This window comes from Thamnophis elegans, chromosome 9, assembly GCF_009769535.1.
Source record: "Thamnophis elegans isolate rThaEle1 chromosome 9, rThaEle1.pri, whole genome shotgun sequence".
Classification (NCBI taxonomy): Eukaryota; Metazoa; Chordata; class Lepidosauria; order Squamata; family Colubridae; genus Thamnophis; species Thamnophis elegans.
Genome location: NC_045549.1, coordinates 74962160 through 74973813, shown reverse-complemented (window position 1 = coordinate 74973813; position 11654 = coordinate 74962160). Strand labels below are relative to the sequence as shown.

The window sequence follows — 11654 nt, the reverse complement described above, 5'->3', positions numbered from 1 at the left end:
GAAACCTTTTGCAGTATGTCAAACCAGCTGTGGAAAGCAAATATTAATACAGGGTGAGGACTAGCGCCCGTGATTCACACAACAATAAAGGCATTTCAGGGGGAACTGGGCTGACATTGCTTGTATGAAAGCCGCAAAAGGAGGGGGGGGGGGGGGGAAATGCGGACGTTGGAACGCCAGCTCCCGTCGTAAATAGGAACCCGGCTGCCGAATTTTCAATCCCATCACAGCAGGGGACGCCAGAAAATTTGTTAAGAGTGAAAAATGTTCTTCCCGCTGTAACTTTGGACAGTCACTAAGCGAACCGTCGTAAGTCGAGGACCACCTGTATTCAATTCGTTATCTAGACACGACGCGAAGTGGGGCCCGGTTTAGAAGGAGAAAATGAAGCTCTCACCCCGAGGTGTCCCGTTCCTGCTCGGCCTGCATCATATTCCTCAAACTTGCGTCGGCCAGGGCCTGGGTGAACTGGGTGTACGGAGCCATGAAGCAACAGTGGTAAAGGCCTGGCCGTAAGTTGGAGGAGCCCAAGCGCTGGCATTTGCCCTGGGCTCGGCAGGAGGTGGAGGACCAGCTGTCAAACTGCGAGGCCAGGTTGGTGCCAAACAAGGTCTTGAGCAACTGGGGAAGGCGGGAAGAAGCAGCGACGTGAAAATCACAGCCATGTCCGAACGAGAAGGGAAGGGAAGGGAGGGAGGAGGAGGAAGAGAAGGAGAGGGAGGAGGAAGAACGGAGGAGGAGGACTGCAGGGTCCTTGCTGCTCTCTGAGCTTGGGGGTATGTATGTATGTATGTATGTGTGGATGGATCTATGTATGTATGTATGTATGTATGTATGTATGTATGTATCTATCTATCTATCTATCTATCTATCTATCTATCTCTATATCTATCTCTCTATATCTCTCTATATCTATCTATATCTATATCTATCTATCTATCTCTATCTATCTATCTATCTATCTATCTATCTATCTATCTATCTATCTATCTATCTATCTATCCAATGATCTTTCTCTCTCTCTCATCTGTCTCTCTTCCTCTTTCTTTCTCTATCTCTCACCTGTCTGTACCTACCTACCTAATCTATCTATATCTCTATATCTATCATCTCTCTCTCTCTCTGCTATCTGCTGATGCTTTATTGAGATGAAATTCATAGATCAGTCAGTGCATAACCTCTGTCTGTAAGTTACCATTTGATCTGTAGTGCTGCTGAGCTCCAACCCAATTATGACCAACTAGCCATGTCCAACTCGCCCCACAAGAGTTACCCTATATAATGGAATAGGATCATTAAAGAAAGGGTGCCAAAGAAAGGACAAAATGAAACGTGACAAAAATTAAAATATTTTAAGAATTATTTTAAATAATTGAAGGGAATTGTTGAATTGTCCCACAGTGAGTTGTCTCATTCCAATGTATTCTCTCTCCCCCCCCTTTATTTCTCTCTCCCTCGCTTTCTGTTCCTTTCTCACTCTCTCTCCCTTTCTCTCTCCCTCGCTCTCTTTCTCTCTCCCTTTTCCTCTTTCCCTCTCTCCTTTCTCTCTCCCTCTTTCTTTCTCTCCCTCTCTCTCCCTCGTCCTCTTTATATCTCTCTCTCTTTCTCCCCCCTTCTTTCTCTCTCCCCCCCCCTCTGCATGCTGTTTGTCCTAAACAGACCCTATTTTGAACTGAGGCCTCTACCAGGCAATTGGGTCAAATTTGGGCTCAATTCTACACTGGGAGGGATTAAAGTAATCCATTTAGATGGATCCTGCCCGGCAGCTGACTCAAGGGAGAACTCTTCCCTGAGAAAGGTGCACGCACACACGTTTTAAACAGTCTCACCTGCTGAACACACACAGTTGCCATGACTGGTTCTTTGTTGAAACAGGATTTCAGGTAACACAGAATTTCTTCCACGTACTAAAAAAAACAGAAAGAGGGAGTTAGGCATTGCCCAGACATCACCGGACATCATCTTCATTTAAGCGATCCCAGCATCCCTTGCGGGGTGGAGTCTGGGCAACGGAAAGTGTTTTACTGGCCCGACGCCCTTCCTGTCGCCAAAGCGGAGTTTTGTACTGCAGATGTATATTCTCAGTGTACCCAGAGAGGGAGATAAACTTCCTCCACCCAGGATCAAACTCGCAGCCTCTGAATTGTGAGGTGAGAGCTCCACCTCCAGGCCACGGCAGCCCTGAACATGCCACAGCATAAAACGAATGATGAAAGAACATGGAGTTCCTCCAAGGAGGACACCCCTAAGCATGCCCAATGGTCAGAACGAGCCCAGATCCTTAATCCACCATGAAACCTCTTTCATCCAGAGATTCAGGATCCCTGCGGAGCTCGGACACTGCATGGAAGGTCGCAGGGAGCCTTCTGGGAACGCAGAGGTTTTGAGATTGTGCGTTTGGGGGGCTCACGACACACTTGTTTTAGTCTCCAGGCCTTTAAATCTTCTCAGTTGCTCTTCTCTGCACTTTTCCCCAAAGTCTCAATGGGGTTTTTTTGTAATGTGGTGACCAAAACTGGATGCCGCATTCCAGGTGTGGCTTTACTAAAGATTTATAAATTGGTACTGATACTTCACAGGATTTTGATGCTATGTTTACACATCCAAGGATTGTATTAGCTTTTTCTTTTCTTTGGAGGGGGGGTGTCAAAAGCTTGAAATGCTGATTGAGAAGACACTTTCAAAACCTTATAATGTACTTATTTATCACGTCAATTTCTAAAACTACTGCTATTTTAGAGTAAAAAAAAGAAGAAGCTGCTGCCACAAAATGCCATAAGCATTGGTTGTTTTTTCATTTATTGTTTTTTTATAAATAATGCAAGATGGCGAAAATAGTTGTTAACGCACCTTCTTCCTATTTTCCCCACTGCAAAAGCCCTGTGAGCTGAATTCCAAGCTCTAAACTAGTAATATCTACATTAATTAGCATTAATTAATGCATTAATATGCGGTGACTCAGTGGCTAAGATGCTGAGCTTGTCGGTCAGAAAGGTCGGCGGTTCGAATCCCTAGCGCCGCTTAACGGAGTGAGCTCCCGTGACTTGTCCCAGCTTCTGTCAACCTAGCAGTTCTAAAGCACGTTAAAAAATGCAAGTGGAAAAATAGGGACCGCCTTTGGTGGGAAGGGAACAGCATTTCATGCGCCTTCGGTGTTGAGTCATGCCGGCCATATGACCACGGAGAAGTCTTAGGATAGCGCTGGCTCTTCGGCTTTGAAATGGAGATGAGCACCGCCCCCTGGAGTCGGGAACGACTAGCACATATGTGCGAGGGGAACCTTTACCTTTTACCTATGCTTTCGGATGTTCCTCTAATCGCTCTGGCTTAAGAGACATTTAAAAACATTTTTAAGCCTGCATGAACCCACCTTTCCAATGTCTTGCAGAGTTGCCAGTTCTAACATCTGAGACAGAACATCCAAAGCTGATCTCAGGAATCCCCCAAACTTTTCATTGACGTTTTGGAGATCGAGTGTAACCTAGAAAGAAAGAAAGAAAGAAAGAAAGGAGGGAGGGAGGGAGGGAGGGAAGGAAGGAAGGAAGAAGAAAGGAAAGAAGGAAGGAAGGAAAAAAGGAAGGAAGGAAGGAAGGAAGGAAGAAAGAAAGAAAGAAAGAAAGAAAGAAGAGAGGGAGGGATGGAAGGAAGAAAGGAAGGAAAGAAAGAAGAAAGAAAGGAAGGAAAGAATAAAGGAAAGAAGGAAGAAAGAAGGAAGGAAAGAAAGAAGGAAAGGAAGGAAGAAGGAAAGAAGGAAGAATGAAAGAAGGAAGAAAGAAAGAAGAAAGAAAGAAAGAAAGAAAGAAAGAAGGAAGGAAAGAGAGGAAGGAAGGAAGGAAGGAAGGAAGGAAGGAAGGAAGGAAGGAAGAAAGAAAGAAAGAAAGAAAGAAAGAGGGAGAGAGGGAGGAAGGAAGGAAGGAAGGAAGGAAGGAAGGAAGAAAGAAAGAAAGAAAGAAAGAAAGAAAGAAAGAAAGAAAGAAAGAAAGAAAGAAAGAAAGAAAGAGGGAGGGAGGAATTCCTTATTGGTCAAGTGTGATCTGATATACAAGGAATTTGCCTCTGGTTCAGAAGCTCTCAGTGTACATAGAAAACAACGAAGGGATAGGTCACATATCATAGTTACAATCATTAATCCTAAAATACGATGACAGGTGATAAATCAGAGATACCATAAGGAGAAGGAAGTAAGAAAGACGGGAAGGATAATACCAGTACAGCACTACTACATGGGTAAATATCTGTAGGCCTGAGACAACTGCTGTGGGAAGAGGCGTTCAGCAGAATGATGGCACGGGGATGGAGGGAAAACATGCTGGCTCGGGAATTCTGGGAGTTGAAGTCCACCAGCCATATGGTTCCCCCTTCTGCTTTCGAACCTCAGTCTTACATCGCCGTAAAACGGCTTCTACCGTACAGCACAGTGGAGTTGCCATGTGTAATGGCTTCACAGTACTCCACAAAGGGGCTCTCTCTTGTAAGGTGAAAAATCCAACATTAGAAATTATGTTTGGTCCGGACAATTTCCCCCTACAAATAAATACCCAGGCAATGCCCTATGCCAGTTCTCAGCTGCCTTCAGAGTCAGACATCAGTGAGGCAGAAGAACAGCTGGAGCCTGTTCCCAGTGTGCGCATGCGCAGAGTTGCCAGACGAAGGGAAGAGCTAAAGAACAGGGGTGGACTTGGGAGTAAGGCCACAGGTGGACGGTGAATGGCCCCTCCCAGAGGAGATAAAAGAGGAGCAAAAGGGGAGTGGAGTTTGCAGGAGACAATTAGTTCCCTTAATTGGTTATGACTCTCCGAGAGTCCTTGCCAAGTTTTGCAGATATTGGCCTGGCAGCTCTCCAAGCCAGATAAGGTCTGTGACCGTAAATCCTCCCTCGAAAGACTTTGCTGGATGTGAAGGAGCAGAATTCACAGTCAATTAAAAGGGGTATTTGTTGCCTGGCACAGATTGCTCAGGAAATGTAGTTTGATACCCAAAATACCTTGTAGTTGGTGTAGGTGGCCTTCAGAACGTCGTAGAGCTTGAGATACGACGGGAGATGATAGAAGTTGCCCAGAGTGGAGGAGGATTTACTTGGAGGGGCGGAGCTTGAAGTGTCGGTTGGCCTGGGAGCTTATGAATCAAAGCAGAGAGAAATTATTTAATAACTTTAAACCCTCGAGAGTTTCTTCATACGGGTAGTTCTCCTTCTAGCACTGATGATGTAACCTAGTTGGGCCATGAAACGTCTGCAAGGAAACAACCAAAGAGCACCAATGACCCCATTACGACAACGGGCCCCCAATATTTATGTCGTTAAAGGGAGATGTTTGTAAAGCGAGACGTTTACCCTATTTTTACGACCTTCCTTGCCACAGTTCTTAAAGCGAATCACTGCAATTTTTAAATCAGTAAAATCTGGTTAAGCAAATCTGGTTCCTCCATCGGCCTTTGTAAGTAGTCATTAAATGAGCCACCATTCATTAAGTGAATCACAAGTCCAAATACAACTCATCCTATGGCTGTTTTTTTTGCCAAGTTCAGGCCAAGCGCCTGTTATCAGTTTTAGAAAACAGGGAAGAACGCCAAATGACTCTTCTCAAAGAGTAAGGGAAAGGTTCCCCTCCTTGCACATGTGTGCTAGTCGTTCCTGACTCTAGGGGGCATTGCTCATCTCCGTTTCAAAGCCGAAGAGCCAGCGCTGTCAGAATACGTCTCCGTGGTCATGTGGCCTGCAGGACTCAACACCGAAGGCGAATGGAACGCTGTTCTCTTCCCACCAAAGGTGGTCCCTATTTTTCTACTTGCATTTTTTACGTGCTTTTAAGCTGCTACGTTGGCAGAAGCTGGGACAAGTCACGGGAGCTCACTCCGTTACGCGGTGCTAGGGATTCGAACTGCCGAACTTCCAACCTTTCTGATTGATAAGCTCAGTGTCTTAGCCACCACACCAGTAGTTTTTAATTTTATGGTTATTTGCTCTTCTGAAGCCATTTTCTCTTTCAATTCAAAATATTTTTTTTTAATAGATTAGATTTTTATCCCATCGGTCTCCGAACCTGGGCTGTTTTCACTCGTCTTTTTGGGGCTTATGGCGACGGTGGTTTGGTCCGCAACTTCTTTTTCTTTCCCTTTGCGCCGAATTGGACTCAGCGAAGGTGGGTTGGTGAGAGACGGTAACGTCGCCTGGAAAAGCAGAATTTTTTTTTTAAAAAAAACACAGTCCTCCTCCTCACTGCCTTCAAGACAATTAGCCATCCCTTTCGGGTGGGGGAAAGTTTGGAAGCTGTGGGTGCTTCATCCCTGGAGGATTTTAAGAGGAGATTGGGCTGAATTCCTGTCTGAAATGGCATTGGTTCTCCTGCTTGAGCCGGGGGTTGGACTAGAAGACCTCCAAGGTCCCTTCCACCTCAGTTATTCTGTAATTCTGCTACCCCTCCCCTCCCTTCTCCATCACTGGAGGTTTTAAGAAGAGACTGGGCAGCCACCTCTCTGAAATGGTATAGGGCTCCTGCTTGAACAGAGGGGTTGGACTAGAAGACCTCCGAGATCCCTTCCAAATCTGTTATTCTGATACTCTGCCAGCTTTTTGGTTTTGCCTTTAAGTCAGTGCGGACTCCTGCATTGTTTCAACTTCCACCCTCAAAAACGACGCTATAGGGCACTGCCCTATAGACACAAGGACAGCCCCCCCCCCCCCCGATTTGTTTGTCTGCTAAACAAATAATTCCCACAAAACTATCAAACTATTTAGTAAGGCTGCATTAATATTATTCTTCTCATCTTTCCTATGACCTATCTCCTTTTCAACTCATGACTGTAACCTTGTTGCTTGTATCTTTATGATTTATATTGTTTTATTTAGTTTCCTAGTACAATTTATGTTCATTCTATCAGTAAGTGTTGTGTCTTATGATTTATGAGGAATGTTATTTTTATGATGACTGTGATCGTGATTGATCACTTATAGGTTTTATGAACAGTGAGGGCATATGCACCAAAGACAAATTCCTTGTGTGTGTCCAATCACACTTGGCCAATAAATAATTCTATTCTATTCTATCCCTGTTCTATTCTTCTAATTCTATCCTATTCCTATCCTATTCGTATTCCATTCTTCTAATTCTACTCTACGCTATTATTCTAATTTTGTAACTATTCTAATTTCTAATTCTGTTCCATTCCATTCTATTCTATACTAATTTCTAATTCTATTCTATTCATATTTGTATTCTATTCTATTATTCCATTCTAGCAGATTTTTTTTAAATTATTTTTTTCCCTTCTACAACACCTTACAGTCACTGCATCAACATTGTTATGTCATCATACCTGTACATGTATATAATATTTTGCTTCTATATTTACACACCTTTATACACAGATTATATATATATATATATATATATATATATATATATATATATATATATATATATATATATATATGTTTTTTTATTTGTGCTGATAAATAAATAAAGGGAGACTAGTATAGATCTATTTCAAGCTATTTAGCTCTCATCAGCTAGCCATACCCTTACTGGGATTTGAACCTGGGCTATATTGCACACTATATATATGGTTGTATTTGTGCTGATAATATACTATATATATAGTTTTTTGGCTTAATTAATTTTATTCTTGTTTTGCAGACATTTGTACCAATTGTTCCAAGTTTCATAATTCTATTCTATTCATATTTGTATTCTATTATTCTATTCTAGCAGATTTTTTAAAATTATTTTCTCCCTTCTACAACACCTTACAGTCATTACATCAACATTGTTATGTCATCATACCTGTACATGTATATAATATTTCGCTTCTATATTTACACACCTTTATACATAGTTCTATATATATTTATATATATGGTTGCATTTGTGCTGATAAATAAATAAAGGGAGACTAGTATAGATCTATTTCAAACTATTTATTTAGCTCTCATCAGCTAGCCATACCCTTACTGGAATTTGAACCTGGGCTATATTACATACTAGGCAGTAGTATGTAATATAGCCCAGGTTCAAATCCCAGTAAAGGTATGGCTAGCTGATGAGAGCTAAATAGCTTGAAATAGATCTAGTATGTAATATAGCCCAGGTTCAAATCCCAGTAAGGGTATGGCTAGCTGATGAGAGCTAAATAGCTTGAAATAGATCTATACTAGTCTCCCTTTATTTATTTATCAGCACAAATACAACAAAATGTAACAAAAAGGCAACAGTAAAAATATTGGGTTTCTGCCTGGATGGTCTCTTGTGACGAGCCGAAGGACAGAGAATGGAAGTAGTGATCTTCCTCCCATATTTGGGCATACCGGGGGTTGTAAAAAATCTAATATTTATATATATATATATATATTGTTTTTTGGCTTAATTAATTTTATTCTTGTTTTGCAGCCATTTGTACCAATTGTTCCAAGTTTCATAATTCTATTCATTTTCATTTCATTTTTTTTTTCATTTTCCCTTTATTTGTATGCCGCCCTTTTCCCTGGGGGGACTCAGGGTGGCTCACAGTTCAAAAAAGGGGGGGGGGGGAGGACAAACAATTTCCAACATAAAGACAATACATCATATTAAAAAACACAACAGTCACACAATTCGAGTGGGGTTAGGATCTTAACCCCAGGCCAGCCAGGACAGCCAGATCTTTAGGGCGGCGCGGAAGGACTGGAGGGTGGTGAGGGTCCGGATCTCCACGGGAAAGATTCTATTCTATTCATATTTATATTCTATTCTAATTTCTAATTCTGTTCTATTCCGTTCCATTCTATCCCCTATTCTATTCTCTTCTAAGTTCTAATTCCATTTGTGTCCAATCACACTTGGGCAATAAAGAATATTCTACTGCCACTTCGAACACTAAATAAACTCTTATACGTCGAGGGCTACCTGTGTAACAAAGTCTTATGCTCCCCTTAGCTAAAAACGAGCCAGCAATGTCACTGACAGACAAGAAGCGTACCTTTAGTGTCGGGCCAGGAACGACATCATCCAATATGTGGGAACAAATATTCACGATCTTCAGCAAGTGGGAAAACAGGTGATCGACCAACAGGGCGAGCGTCCGGTCTGAGAGGGAGGCCCACGAATCCTCTTGCTTAGCAGCTGGAATACTGGCTTCGTCCTCGCTGTGCGTCCAGGGGTTTTGCAAAGATTTGGAGGCGGTGGCTGAAAGCATGACAGGCACTTAAAAATCCAAAAAAACTAACTTCGATTCGGGGTTTTTTACTGATGATTAGGTAGATTTCTTGTTATAGAACAGAATAACAAAGAGTTGGAAGGGGCCCGGGAGGTCTTCTAGTCCAACCCCCTGCTTAGGCAGGAAACCCTCTAGCCTTTCAGTTTATATTATGATGTAAAAGTAAAAAAGTTGAGTTTGTATGATTATAAAATAATACTTTTTATTATCATGTAAAACAGTTGAGTTTATAGGATTATAAAATAATAGTTTTTATTATTATGTAAAGCTAAAAAGTTGAGCTTTTATGATTATAAAATAATAGTTTTTATTATGTAAAACTAAAAAGTTGAGTTTGTATGATTATAAAATAATAGTTTTTATTATCATGTAAAACAGTTGAGTTTATATGATTATAAAATAGTTTTTATTATTATGTAAAAGTGAAAAGTTGAGTTTGTATGATTATAAAATAGTTTTTATTATTATGTAAAAGTGAAAAGTTGAGTTTGTATGATTATAAAATAGTTTTTATTATTATGTAAAAGTGAAAAGTTGAGTTTGTATGATTATAAAATAGTTTTTATTATGTAAAAGTGAAAAGTTGAGTTTGTACGATTATAAAATAATAGTTTTTATTATGTAAAACTAAAAAGTTGAGTTTGTATGATTATAAAATAAGATTTTATTATTATGTAAAACTTAAAAGTTGAGTTTGTACGATTATAAAATAATAGTTTTTATTATTATGTAAAACTAAAAAGTTGAATTTGTACGATTATAATAGTTTTTATTATTATGTAAAACTAAAAAGTTGAGTTTGTACGATTATAAAATAATAGTTTTTATTATTATGTAAAACTAAAAAGTTGAGTTTGTACAATTATAAAATAATAGTTTTTATTATGAAAAAGTTATTATGAGAAGAACGAGGAGGAGGAGGAGGAGGAGGTGGGGTTTCCTTGGTTAATTAAAACTTGCGAGTGAAAATTAAATATTTTTCTCACCTGCCAGCAAATTCCCAGCCAGGATCAAGGCGTCTTGGTGGGCGGAGAGATCCAGAGGGAACGAAGCGGAGGAGAGGAGGGAGAGCAGCAGGCCAACCATCCCAATGGCGCTCTTCTCCTGAATCTCTTCCACGCCTCCCGAGTTAGAAAAACTGGAATTCAATTTGAAATCATCAGCTTCCACCGTGGGGGTTAAATAAACGATGGCACAGAGCAAATGCTCTCTAGATCTTCCAGGTCAGCGTTGTCCCAAAGGTCAATTTTTTTCAAGAGGCAACTGGACCTTCTTTATTTTTCCTTGAAGGTGTTTTGCTTCTCATCCAAGAAGCTTCTTCAGTTCTGACCGGATGTTGGGGAAGGGAAGGGATTGATACTCCTTGCAGACGGCTGGTCATTTGCATCCTTTGAGAGGGTCGTTGAGGCCACTTGGAGGTTTATCTGTGTCATCAAAGAAGCCATCCATGTCAAAACTGAACAGCCCTCGCTCGACAGAGGGGGGGGGATATGACATCATCTATCTCCAGTCTACCACACAAAGTCCTCTCAGCCGTTCCAAGGCGGCTCCACGCCTCTTCACACCACTTGGGTGACCCCGAGGACACAAATAAGCCTCAAGGACTCTCTAAAAAGGATGCAAATGACCAGCTGTAGATGCAAGGAGTGTCAATCCTTCCGTCTCCTCACCATTCAGTTGGAGCTGAAGAAGCTTTTTGGGTGAGAAGAAACACCAGAACATCTAGTAGCCTCTTGAGAAAAAAAACAACACCTAGTAGAGTTTAGTTTGTTGTTTATTTGGGACGACTAACATTCATCCCACAAGAAGGGTGTGACCTCGCTATCCTGCTTGTGTGAGGTTTTGCAAGGACTCGGCAAGCACCAGCGTGGCTTCCCCCCAAAAATTGTTCTTATGGGACACATCACCCTCAGGGGACCGAATAATTCATTGGAGTGGGCAGAGGTAGCACAGTGGTTAGGGTGCAGTACTGCAGGCCGCTTCTCCTGCCACTTCAGCTGACTGTTATCTGCAGTTCAGCGGTTCTAATCTCACCGGCTCAAGGTTGACTCAGCCTTCCATCCTTCCGAGGTGGGTAAAATGAGGACCCAGACTGTGGGGGGCGATATGCTGACTCTGTAAACCGCTTAGAGAGGGCTGAAAGCCCTATGTAGCGGTATAGAAGTCTGACTGCTATTGCTATTGCTATTCTCCTGCCTGCAATTTGGCAGTTCAAATCCCACCAGGCTCAAGGTTGACTCAGCCTTCCCTCCTTGCGAGGTGGGTAAAATGAGGAGCCAGATTGTTGGGGGCCAGAGCTGACTCTGTAAACCGCTTAGAGGGCTGTAAAGTGGTATATAAGTCTAAATGCTATTGCTAGTCTTTTCTTTCTTCCTTCCTTCCTTCCTTCCCTCCCTCCCTCCCTCCCAGTGGTTAGACTGAACTATTGCAGGCTAACTCTGCCCACTGCCAGCAGTTCGATCGTG

At 41.8% G+C, this 11654-nt stretch overlaps 1 protein-coding gene across 1 annotated transcript in view; it reads right to left on the bottom strand.

Moving 5' to 3' along the window:
* Positions 1-11654, bottom strand: part of HTT (huntingtin) — a 109869-nt gene that overhangs the window by 64695 nt on the left and 33520 nt on the right. Inside the window, exon 25 of the mRNA XM_032223789.1 lies at positions 10176-10327. Within this exon, the coding sequence (XP_032079680.1) occupies positions 10176-10327 (152 nt within the window). The remainder of the gene's footprint in view (positions 1-10175; positions 10328-11654) is intronic.